The following is a 13,156-nucleotide window of genomic DNA, read 5'->3' as shown; positions in this document are numbered from 1 at the left end:
AGAGGTTCTATAGCTAGGATAAAGAGATAGGGGGATATTGGGTCCCCTGCCTTAGCCCACGTCGATGTTGTATCAACCGGCCTTCTCTTTTTTTGATTGTATATTTTTGATTGTATATTAAGATATGATATTCTTTCACTAACACAGACGATGCTATATTTTGAAGACCTAGAAGGTTTCGCTCTTCAAAAACGATAACAAATTTTGCAAAGCCTTTTAACAGTTTAACCTAAAAGCATCTAACACTGTCAAATTTTGATAATGCCATATTTATAAAAATTTGGTACTACGCGCGCAAGTCAGTCGGCCGCCGGGGAATTTCTCCCCCAAGAACTCGTCGCCGGCGCCCGGCGCCTTCCTTGCCCCCGCACAACCGTCCTCCGCGGCTCGCCCTCGCGTCCCGCGTCTCCGCTGCATGCTCTCCAGGGCAAGACCTTCCGCCTTCTGGAAGCCCGCACCGCCGCCCACCCACCACGCAAGAAGGCTCTCGCCGCGGCCACCACCTCGGCTACCGTCTCCGGCGGCTGAGCCCGAGGCTGGCCAAGATGCATCCCACGACGCCGCGGCGGCGTCCGTGGGGCACCTCGACATGCGGCGCAGCGCGTTGCCCGGCGGAGGCCGGGGCGACACACCGCGGGTGTTCGACGGAATGCGGCGCCGGGCGGTGGTGTCCTGGAACGCCGTGGTGTCGGGCCACGCCAGGCGCGGGTGCGTCCGCGACGCGCTCGAGACGGCCGCGCGGATGCACCGCGCCGCGGCGGGGTTCGACGAGGCCGCCTTCGCGTCGGCGCTCGGCGCCTGCGCCCGCGGCCGCTGCCTCCACATGGGGCGGCAGGTGCACGGCCAGGTGGTGAAGTCCGGGTCCGAGGACGTCCCCATCGTCGGGGCCTCCCTTCTCGACTTCTACTCCTCGTGCCTTGATCTCAATGCGTCTCGCGCGCTCTTCGTCTCCCTCCATGCCAGGAATGCGCTGCTTTGGAGCCCCATGGTCGTCGCGCTCGTGAGGTTCAACTTGCTGAGCGACGCCCTGGATTTTCTTCGTCGGATGCCACCACCTCGTGATGTGTTTGCGTGGACCGCCGTCATCTCGGGCTACGCACGGGGCGCAATTGAGTACTGTTGCAAGGCACTGGAGCTGTTTGTGCAGCTGCTGGCCGACGACAGCGTCATGCCCAATGAGTTCACTTATGACAGTGTTCTGAGGGCTTGTGTGAAGCTGGGAGCATTGGTGTTCGGGCGATCGGTACACGGATGTTTGGTTCGAAATGGGTTTGAGTCGGAGCAGTTAATCACGAGCGCTCTTGTTGATCTTTACTGCAGGTCTGGTGCTGTGGATGATGCTCTGCTGGTTTACAATGACTTGCAAATGCCATCCCTGATCACATCCAATACACTCATTGCAGGGTTTATATCAATGGGTAGGACAGAGGATGCCAAGTTGGTTTTTTCACGGATGGCGGAGCATGATTCAGGCTCCTATAATCTGATGATAAAAGCGTATGCTAATGAGGGGAGGCTTGAAGATTGTCAGAGAATGTTTGAGATGATGCCTCGGAGGAATATGGTAACCTTGAACTCCATGATGTCAGTGCTTCTCCAGAATGGGAAGTTGGAGGAGGGGCAGAAGTTGTTTGAACAGATAAAGGATGAAAAGAACACAGTAACATGGAATTCTATGATTTCAGGGTACGTCCAAAATGATCAGTTTTCAGAAGCTCTAAAACTGTTTGCAGTCATGTGTCGAACGTCTATTGAATGCAGTGCTTGTACATTCCCTGCTCTACTGCATGCATGTGCAACTATTGGTACCATCGAGCAAGGCAAAATGGTTCATGCTCACCTATGCAAGACTCCATTTGAGTCCAATGGCTATGTTGGGACAGCTCTAGTTGATATGTACTCAAAATGTGGTTGTGTGAGTGATGCACGGACTGCATTTGGTTGCATTACAGCACCCAATGTTGCTTCTTGGACATCACTCATCAATGGGCTTGCACAAAATGGTCATTGGATGGAAGCTATAGTACAATTTGGGAGGATGCTGAAGCACAATGTTTATCCCAATGAAATCACCTTTCTGGGCCTCATGATGGCTTGTGCTCGCGCTGGTTGGGTTGATAAGGGGATGAGATTTTTCCATTCCATGGAAAGCAATGGAGTAGTTCCAACTGTCGAGCATTATACATGTGCTGTTGATCTTCTTGGCCGAGCAAGCCGCGTGAGAGAAGCTGAGAATTTCATCTCCAAAATGCCTATACCAGCAGATGGCGTCGTGTGGGGAGCGTTGCTTACTGCCTGTTGGTATTCCATGGACTTGGAGATGGGTGAGGAAGTTGCTGAAAAGCTGTTTCTCATGGGCACAAAGCACAAATCTGCCTACATCGCTATGTCAAACATCTATGCTAAGCTGGGGAAATGGGAAGATGTTGTGAAGGTAAGAACAAGATTGAGGCGTATCAACGCAAAAAAGGAGCCAGGGTGTAGTTGGATTGAGGTGAAGGATATGGTTCATGTATTCCTTGTGGAAGACAAGACTCATCCAGAGAGAGAAGAGATCTACCTAATGCTAGAAGATTTAGTTTACAATATATCGTTGTGTTCGGAAACTGATGATGGTTTATATGGCCCATATTGAGCCTGAATCATTAGGCTCCTCTTCTCCCGAAGAAAGGGGTCACCGATAGGTTATTCTGATGACCTTTTTTTTCCAGCTACATGCAAGTCGAATGCAATTAGTACTGTATAGATTTCGTTTCCTGCGAGGTATATTGACACAACTGTTAGGCCAAGTTTTTAAGAACTGGTCTTCATCAAATACTCCTTCCAGATAATTATTGCCGTTTGAACAATAACATGGTCTCCAAAATAGATCTTTAATTATGAATCTCTGTTAAAATAGATACAATAAATAAAATAAATATTTATTTTTTTAAAAAAATACTTTTTAAGTCTTATCTATATATGTTGTCATAATGCATTCAAACTAAATATTTTAAAAGTTATTATTAATCAAAATTTTAGAACTTTGATCTAAACCTTGTCCAACTGTGGAGTTACACGTGCTCCTCGTGACTGTTAATCATAAAATAGCCCTATTTTAAAATTTATTTCGTCCTATTTTTAAAACATAAATTGTAAGAATACATAAAAAATATAAATAACCAATCCTCTCCAAAAGTATACTTTATTTCCAAATATGCACAACTATATTCACATCACAAAAATCGACCGTGTTCTCAAAAACCAATATAAAATATATATTATTCTAAATATAATAAACATTAATTACACTCCCAAATTGCAATTTGGGAGTAGGCAGCATATATATTATTCTAAATTTAAAAAGCCCCAGACGTTCTGGAACCATCGACGGCCTTCCAAACTCCTCCCGCCACCCCCCATCCTCGTCTTCTCCGGAACCATCTTCCCCTCCATCCTCCGCCGTCTCCACCCTCCTCGAACACTCTAGAACCTCCTTATATACCGAGCTCCCGCTATAACAGCCCCGCTCCAAGCTCGCGCACATCGACGGACTCCAGCTTAAGTTCTTCTGGCTTTCGATTCTGCCTCCTACTCCCAAATTGCTCTCTGCGAGAGGTGGTGGTGATCGGCTCGCAATGGCGGCGGACGACGCGTACGACTTTCCTCCGGTAGCCGGCGACGAGGAGGTGGGCGATGTGATGGAGGGACTCGACGACGATGGCGGCCTTGCCGAGGAGGAGGAGGCGGTTTACTCCCCCGCGGCGATGAAGGTCGGGGAGGAGAAGGAGATCGGGAAGCAGGGGCTGAGGAAGAAGCTCCTCAGGGAGGGGGAGGGGTGGGACCGACCGGAGACCGGCGACGAGGTCCAAGGTACGACGACGCGGCTCGCGACGCGCGCCCACCACCACCGCCGGCGACGATGCGATCATTCGTCCCTCCCGTTGGTTCGAATCGGATGAAGAGCGTGGAAACGATCTGAGTTTGAATCCTCTTGTTGTCTTGCAGTTCACTACACGGGCACTCTCCTCGACGGAACCAAGTTCGATTCCAGCCGCGATCGGGGAACCCCCTTCACGTTCAAGCTCGGCCAAGGTGAGCCGGATTAGTCTCACCAGTCACCACCAAGAACAATCGATCGCCTCATCTCGTCAGATTAATTTTTATTACATAATTTCGTTGTTGCTTTCGAATTTTCTTCTGGATCTGAAACCTGAATGAATGAATCTGCAGGCGAGGTGATCAAGGGGTGGGATCAGGGCATCAAGACGATGAGGAAGGGCGAGCAGGCGGTGCTCACCGTCCCGCCAGAGCTGGCGTACGGCGAGGCGGGCTCCCCGCCGGCTATCCCGGCCAACGCCACGCTGCAGTTCGACGTCGAGCTGCTGTCGTGGGCCAGCGTCAAGGACATCTGCAAGGACGGCGGCGTCTTCAAGAAGGTGCTCGCCGAGGGCCAGAAATGGGACAACCCCAAGGACCTCGATGAGGTGCTCGGTACGTTTCAAAATTGTTCAAGCAATTTTCAAATTCAAACGGAATTCAAAATTGTCAGATATGAAGACCGTTTCTAAAAGTGTCATATTTTCGCATACTGTGGAAAAACCAAATTGTATATTTATAAATAAAAATAATTTGTAAATAAAATTTTTATATACGTGTTTTTAGTGATCCAAAAACATAGTTTGGAAAATAAACTAACATAAAAAAACATAAAAATTAACTTTAATTTTAAGCTAAAATTTTAAAATTCGACTTATAAGCATATAACAGCCAAAATATGGGGTGAAATTTATTTTCATGGAATCTGTACCAGATTCAATACAGAAATGGGTTAATTCTAAATTTGCAAACTCTGTTATGTACTTACTCCGTTTTATATTTAAAAATATTTTTCATCAAATAGAATTCAAAATTTAATGTCATAGATATAACAACATTTTCCTATAAATTTGGTAGTTTGACTTTGGTATAACACGAAAAGGAGGGAGGGAATAGTTTGGTAACATGAGGCGCGAATTCTCCTACTGACACGGTTGATGAATTTGTTCGTGCTCGCAGTCAAATACGAAGCGAGGCTCGAGGATGGAACTGTGGTATCGAAATCAGATGGTGTCGAGTTTGCAGTCAAAGATGGTTAGTACATCTTTCAGCTTTAAGCTTCTGCAATTCAATCAGTATTTACCTCTGAAACAATGTCACCTCTCTAATGCACAAAATTCTGTACCGTCAGGCTACTTCTGCCCGGCGCTTTCCAAGGCTGTCAAGACGATGAAAAAGGGCGAGAAGGCCCTCCTCACTGTCAAGCCACAGTGTGAGTTGTCGATTTATCTTCAGAGATTTGCATCCAGTCTCTGTTCTTGGGTGGTACATTCCGATTAGAGTAATTTTACAGTCTTAAGTATGTACTGAGAGGTACCAAAATTTTAGCGTAAAATTTGATATCTTCTAGTACCTAGGTACCAAGAGGTATCAAAATTTCTCTTTGAGGTGCCTGAGGTACCTTCTCAAGTATTATAAAATTGCTCTTTCGATTATCTTTAGAAATGGTGTTTCTTTTGTGGTCTGCAGATGGCTTCGGTGAACAAGGCAGACCGGCTTCTGGAGACGAAGGTGCAGTGCCCCCAAATGCTATCCTCCACATTGATCTTGAGTTGGTGTCCTGGAAGATTGTCACTCTGATCGGCGACGATAAGCGAATCCTGAAGAAAGTCCTCAAGGAAGGAGAAGGCTATGAGCGCCCTAACGATGGAGCAATAGTCAGAGGTGTGTGTTTTCTGCTGCTAATTCATGCATTTGGTTTATCCTACCTGCTAAATAGCTGTAACCTGAAAACTTGCAATGTAGGATAAGTATAAAACATGTGCTGTGCATTTTACAGTGAGATTTATCGGCAAGTTGGAGGACGGCACCGTGTTTGCCAAGAGAGGCCATGATGGTGATGAGCCATTTGAGTTCAAGACAGATGAGGAGCAAGTCATCGAAGGGCTCGACAGAACGGTTGTCACCATGAAGAAAGGAGAGGTTGCATTGGTGAGAGTACCACCTCAACATGCGTTTGGATCCACTGAAACGAAGCAGGATCTTGCCGTGGTTCCTGCAAACTCCACTGTCTGGTATGAAGTGGAGCTTGGCTCCTTCGAGAAGGTAATCCGTCAGCTTAACCCCTGCTTGGCTAATTTTACCATCTTAGGGAGGAACCATGAGGTATCACCGTTTTTTATGTAAAATTTGGTACTAATATCTAAGTGGTACCAAATTTTATATAGAAAACAGTGGTATCTATATCTCTTCGAGGATGGAAAAAATACTCTTATTTTAAATTTTTTTTGACCTGAAAGGGATTAAAAATTCTTTCTTTCTCTCAGGAGAAAGAATCATGGGATTTGAAGGACAATGCTGAGAAGATTGAAGCAGCTGCCAAGAAGAAAGACGAAGGGAATGTGTGGTTCAAGATGGGAAAGTATGCTAAGGCATCCAAGAGATATGAAAAGGTAAAGAAATTTAAGCTCTCAATATTTATAAAAGAAACTCTTGACCACCGGCATTGATTTATTTGCTTATACTCTATTTTCCCTTGATTAGGCGGCCAAGTTCGTTGAATATGATAGCTCCTTCAGTGATGATGAGAAGAAGCAATCTAAAGCACTCAAGGTTAGCACCAAGCTCAACAATGCTGCTTGCAAACTGAAGCTGAAGGAATACAAGGAAGCAGAGAAACTCTGCACTAAGGTACTGTAAACCTTCTTTTGTTGTCTTGTTAATAGTGATGTTCTCTATGGCCTAGTTTGCTGAATTGACAATGTACAAACAATGGCGTCCAGGTTCTGGAACTGGAGTGCACAAATGTGAAAGCCTTGTACAGAAGGGCACAGGCATACATTCAGCTTGCCGATCTGGAACTAGCAGAGTTGGATGTCAAGAAAGCACTGGAGATTGATCCTGACAATAGGTAAAGCAATCAGTCTCGGAAATTTATGTTTAATCAGAAGATGTTAACTTCCATAATTTTGTGTCTCACTGTTGCTGCTATTTTTCCGCCTCAGGGATGTGAAGATGGTGTACAAGACACTGAAGGAGAAGATCAAGGAGTACAACAAGAGAGATGCCAAGTTCTACGGCAACATGTTTGCGAAGTGGAGGAAGCTGGAACACATGGAGAACAAGGTAGGTTAATCAAATCACTACCAACTTTGAGTATTTTGCTGTCACTCTTTACTTCAGATGCAACTGTTTCTTGACCACAGTTATTTGTTGAACAACTGCAGAAGGTGCCGGGAAAGCAGGAGGCACAGCCAATGGCCATTGACAGCGCTGCCTAAGGATAGCTCTGCTTTCTTTTCTGAACCTGGTTACTGCTTGTCCTACCGTGTACTACTACTGGTCTTATGAGTATTAATGGACTTACTATGGTGTTAATTTGCCCTTTGCTTGTTAGTTGCAATGCCGCAACTTTCCACCCATATCTGCTCAGCGGTGTAGTTGCCGTCATCTGATGCTGTGATTTTATTGTGGTGTTAAGAGCAAATATACCGTAACGACATTTTGGACTGTTGCTGGTGTTTGTTCTCGTCTCTACTGCTAAATGCTAAAAGCATTTGTGTGAGTATTTACACGAAATCTTTATGCCCGGACAGATATTTTGACCTAAGTTATGACAATATTTTGGGACAAAACTATGTTTAGGAGCCGAGGCAGTGGATCGCAGGAGACAAGTAGAAATGACTTGGTGCCCGTTTAGATAAAAAATATTGTCATGTTGATGTTTTATCATATGTTGGAATGGGTTTTTGATACGAATGAGAAAAAAGTTTACGGCCAGTCTAAAAACCGTGAGACGAATCCTTTTTGAGTCTAATTAATTTGTTATTAGCACATGTTGGTTACTATAGTATTTATGACTAATCATAGACTAATTAGGCTCATAAGATTTATCTCAAAATTTTTTCTATAACTGTGTAATTAGTAGTTTTTTATTTCATCTATTTAATGATTTATTTAGGTGTTCAAACATTCATTCGATGTTTTTAAAAAAACTTTTTTAGGAACTAAAACGGGCTAACATACCGACTTTAGGGGCTGAAGGTAGGTAAGGTTTAGGCAGAAATACAAGATGGATTGGAACTTGTAATTGAGGGTATGTTTTGGTGTAGAGACAAGTAGCGTTTCGCGAGCAGCAGTCTTGAGCCGAGTGATCTGTCGAGTCATTGTGTCCAGCCGAGAGCTAGCAGCGAAAGAAGCTCGAGCGAGCCGTCAACAAGAAGGCGACGGACTATTCTGTTCTCCCTGCTGTGCTGGCGAGTTTCAGTTGTTTCTCGCGCAGGTGCAGGCCAGGTTGCTGCTAGCCATGCATCCAAGTGAGGAGCTAGCACGCCAGTGCAGCCGACAGTCCCGGCGTGCCCGTGCATATGACACCCGGATTCCCTCCCGGCCGCCACGACACGGCACCACTTGCACGTACTCTCCTTCGTTCAATTTGACCGGCATGCCTCATCTGGCGAGATGTATATCCTCTGTAGAACTGTATCCGTTGATAAATAAGTTTTGAACTGTGGGTTCGTATGTCAGTCTATAATATCGCAGGTTAGTACTGTAGACGATCTTAATTCCATCTGATCATCTCTAGTGACATAAATATTAGTCATGAATTTTTTACCCTCTTTAAAAAATATCTTAATGATAACATTTTTTTTGGTATAAAAATTTAGTATTTTTAAGCCAAAATATAGGGTAAGATATAAGAATTTTGTACTTAAAATTTTAAAACCTCAGAATACTTATGAAAGATAATAAAATGCGTATTAATCGTGCGCGTGGAGAGACCAACCGATCAGGTAGTAGTGGTGTTGCTTGCCATGCCGGGGAGGGACACCGCACGCAACGCAACGCGCGCAGCACGGCGTTCGGGGGGGGGGGGGGGGGGGGGGGGGGGGAGGGGGGGGCAAGCCGGCCAGATTGGTCCGGTCGACGCAATAGAACCGAACCCGCCCGAGATTTTGCTGGACGGACGCGCCGGCGTGCGCAGCTAGCTGGACGCACGCGAGCGGCCGGGTCGCCACGTGATCCGCCCCAATTTGCCACATGATGTACTTTTTTAACCTTTTACTAGATAATTGTATATTTTATATTACTTAAATAGCTATAAAAAATTCAGAAAATATTTAATCTTTTGTCGACAGAACAAAGCTACTACGCAACAGCGCATGCATGCTTCATCATGTATATATCTCGTCATAACGATGGACAGCTTCCATTATACGGTGGTGTCTTTTCTTGTTTTCCATTAAGACAAAAAAAAAGCGCTAATATGTACTAGGAGGCAACATCACTACATCAGTGACACATTTTATAATTTAAACTGCTCAAATATACATAAAAGTTTTATTTATAAATTATTTTTTGTTTGCAAATAAAAAGCCAAACAATCACTCATATAATTTTTATACAGAACACACCATTCAGGAGTTTAAAAATTGTGCTCCCAAAAATCCAAAATCTATAATTGAATTAGAATGTAGCCTATAATCAAGACAAGAAAAGTAAAAAAAAAACACCACCATGGCGACATCGCATATATGCCTCAAAGTAACTAGAAAAAAGCTTGTAGAATGTCTTCTAGTTTTTCCATAGGTCTTTATATATTTATATCAGTTATGAGATTTATAGTACTGTATGCGTTCATAAAATTTTTAGTTGTGTATATACACTTATGGATATAGAGGCTGGATTTCTATAAATTACCTTAAAAAAAAAAGAATAGCCAGTGTAGGGACAAGTAGCGTTTCGCGAGCAGCGGTCTTAGAGCCGAGCCGAGCGATCTCTCGAGTCAGTGTGTCCAGCCGAGCGAGGCGTCAAAAAGTTGGGGACAAAATGCAACATCAATATATATTTTCTTAAAAATATACGAATCTTAACACGTCGTAAAATTTTAATTTGACTAAATATGCTCTAATATTTAATTTATATAACTCATACTAACTCATACTAAGATGGGTACTACTATGTTACAAAAATAGTATATTCCTCAACTTTTTTCAACATGAGCCAATGAGCCAACCAAATGCTAAATTATTTTTTAACCTTAGCACCAGTTGCCCAAATAACCAGCAGGTGCTTAAAATTTCTAGCTTAGCACCTATACTCTAATGTATAGCACCTCTTCTTTTAGTTTCTCTTTCCTCTATGCACCTCCTTAACAACAACATTGGAGCTGCTCTGAGGCGACGGACTAGGGCTGTCAACGAGCTGAACTTGAGCGAGCTGGTTTGTCCAGGCTCGAGCCGAGCTCGAATCGAGCCTAGCAAACCTTCGAGCTCTTAGACAGACTTGGCTCGAGCTCGATTTAAGTATATGATATATATATATATATATATATTGATGATATTTGTAAATAAAAATAATAGTTTTAAGTGAACTATATTAAATAAATTATAAATAAAATTTAAAATTAACATATAATACTAAAACAAATTAATTTATCATTTAAATATAACAATTTATTATTAATCTACTATTTTATCGAATAAAAAATAAAAATAACATGTATAGGTAAGCTCGAGCTCGGCTCGAGAAAACTCGCGAGCTTCCGATCAGGCTCGGGCTCGGCTGGTTAGAAGCTCAAGCTGAGCTCGAGCATCTCTCGAGCTTTTTTTGACAGCACTACGACGGACTATTCTCCCTCCTGTGCCGATGAGCTTCAACCAGTTCTCGCGCGGGTGGCAGGCATGGTTGCTGGTAGGCAGGCATGCATCCACGTGAGGAGCGAGCACGCAGAAGTACGTACAGCCGATCGATCGACAGCCCCCGTCCGTCCCGGCGTACCCGGCCGTGCATATGATCGACACCCGCGACGACGCGCCTTCCTCCTTTTCCTTCCTCATCTCGAGTGACACAATATTAAGTGTGCGTGCGTGCGGAGAGAGAGAGAGGCCCGCCGGCCGACTGGTCAGGTGGTAGTAGCGGTCGGTGCTTGCCGTACGTACATGCCGCCCGCTTCACGTGCTTGCATATTGCATGCATGCGCACCGGGCCGGGAGGGAGGGATACCGCACGCAACGCGCAGGCGCAGGCGCAGCAGCACGGCGTTCGGGGCGGGCAGGGCGCGCGAGCCGGCCAAGGTTTCGCTGGACGGACGGCGCGCCGGCGTGCGCAGCCTGCACGCACGCGAGCGGGTCGCCATGTGATCCTCCGCCCAATTTGCCACATGCATGATGCGTGCATCTTCGATCTCGCGGCGCGGCCCTTAGCTTAGCTTTGTCATGTGCGTGCGCGCATGGCGAGGCGTGGCGTGCCGTCGCTGTTGCCGATGTGCGCGGCGTGGGCGGGCGCGCACATGCCCACCTACGCGCGCGAGTGAGGAGGAGGAGGAGGTAGGACGACGACCTGGTCAACCCAGCCATATATATAGCCGCTGGGCAGGAAGCATCCTTGCAGTTGCGCGCGCGCACTGCGATCACCGATTCCGCATCGCTACGGGTGCATCCTTTTCTTCTCGCCCTTCGTGTTGTCGTCAGTTTTATCCTGGATCATTGTTTTTTTTAACAACTAAATGGTGTTCGTAAGAAAAAAGTCTTTATTATCCATCGTCTTATATTTCTAAACTATATTTTTAACTTTTCGCTAGCTAATTTTATCATTTTATATATTACTCCCCCGAGACACATTTTTTTATATGACGTTATTGTCTATTATGTTTACGTTTAACCATTTGTTTTATTTAAGAAATATATAATTAATAATTATTTTGTTATAATTTGATTTATTATTATAGGAACTTTAGGTGTAATTTATAATTTTACATATTTGAATAAATTTTTTGAATAACACGAACGTTTAATATAAAATGTCAACGGTGTCATATACAAAAACATATACTGAATACTAAATAACTAACAAAATTCAAAAAATATCTATTTTTTTAAACAAAACAACACTACTACGCTTCCACACATGCATGCTTCATCATGTATATATCTCGCAGAGAGATGGCTAGCTTTCATTTCCTTAATCTTTTCACTTATGCTTATACCTATAAACTAAAATTTAAATTATTAACCATAAATTCGGAGTTGATTTTCAGATTTTTTTTACTAAAGTTTATTTTTCAGCCTTGGCTATTAGATCGTCAAGAATACATATATAAAACTTTTATCTACAAATTAATTTTTATTTATCGTTTGATTTTTCCATTAAACACCCAAACAATCGTCCCCATTAATATTGTGGTGTCTGTTATTGTTTTCCATTAATTAAGACAAAAAAATGCGCTAAAATGTACTAGGTGGCAACACCAGTTACACAATTTATAATTTATAAACAGCTCAAACGAGTTGCACAACTTCTGTGAAATTCGAACAGATAATTTCAGTAAACTGATCAAACGAGTTACATAACTTTATCGAAGAAATACACATGCATGAGTGTCAGTGTCACTGCGTAGACTGATGTCTCTAAGGCACTGCACTTATTAAATACAAAGTTTTATGTAAAAAATTGTACTACATTTCACTTCGTCGTAGTGCAAGCACTACTGAATCCGAGCTGACTACAGAACATATATATATTCTCTACAGTAACACTTAGTTATGCGCCACTATTGTCTTGTAGCTATAGGGACGATTCTGAGCAAAAGCAGAGAAGAGAATAGACACAATCTTAATAACTAAATTAACGAACTTTTTCAGATATTCATTTCGTGCATTTTCAGAATGTTCAGAGATAAACATAGCCGCTGAGAGTTAGGCACTGGAGCAGGCATATCATCTAGTCAAAACTATCACTGATCAAAGTGCTGTATTTATCTGCATGCATGCACATACACATGGGGGGAGAGGAGACAACGAAAGAAAATTCAGTAGACCAAAAAACTAATTAACTAGCTAGCCATGGATGTTCATGAGAGTCGATCCATCATCAGACGGAAAACATTAACAAAATCTGTAGGGCTCGATCGATCGTCCAGTGTCAGTTACGGTGCAGCATTGCATAGCTGCCGTGCAGTACGCTCGTGCCCTGAACCGCCGCCGGCGACGACGACCACTGCTGCAAGCGTATCGCCGAGAAGACACAGCTCGGCTGCAGGCCGCTGGAGACGGCGGACGAGCTCGCCGTGTCGTCGAGGTCGTCGTCACCGCGGGCGTCGTGCTCGCCGTGGCGCAGTACGACTACTATCGCCGCCGCG

At 44.2% G+C, this 13,156-nt stretch overlaps 2 protein-coding genes across 2 annotated transcripts; both read left to right on the top strand.

Moving 5' to 3' along the window:
* Positions 1–415: 415 nt before the first annotated feature.
* Positions 416–2,635, top strand: LOC102703862 (pentatricopeptide repeat-containing protein At2g13600-like). The gene has a single exon (XM_040523051.1). The coding sequence runs from the start codon at positions 416–418 to the stop codon at positions 2,633–2,635; it is 2,220 nt and encodes a 739-aa protein (XP_040378985.1).
* An 872-nt stretch (positions 2,636–3,507) lies between these two features.
* Positions 3,508–7,528, top strand: LOC102704791 (70 kDa peptidyl-prolyl isomerase-like). Its single transcript, XM_006652127.3, has 12 exons — positions 3,508–3,852; positions 3,988–4,074; positions 4,213–4,473; positions 5,038–5,112; positions 5,210–5,290; positions 5,548–5,742; positions 5,858–6,123; positions 6,345–6,470; positions 6,562–6,708; positions 6,801–6,928; positions 7,023–7,143; positions 7,245–7,528. Exons 1-12 carry the CDS (start codon positions 3,618–3,620, stop codon positions 7,296–7,298), a joined length of 1,776 nt encoding a protein of 591 aa, XP_006652190.2. The 5' UTR covers positions 3,508–3,617; the 3' UTR covers positions 7,299–7,528.
* Positions 7,529–13,156: the final 5,628 nt, after the last annotated feature.

Source organism: Oryza brachyantha, chromosome 4 (assembly GCF_000231095.2).
Source record: "Oryza brachyantha chromosome 4, ObraRS2, whole genome shotgun sequence".
Taxonomy (NCBI): domain Eukaryota; kingdom Viridiplantae; phylum Streptophyta; class Magnoliopsida; order Poales; family Poaceae; genus Oryza; species Oryza brachyantha.
Note: the sequence above shows the minus strand (reverse complement) of the source record. Positions and strands in the feature narration are given on the sequence as shown.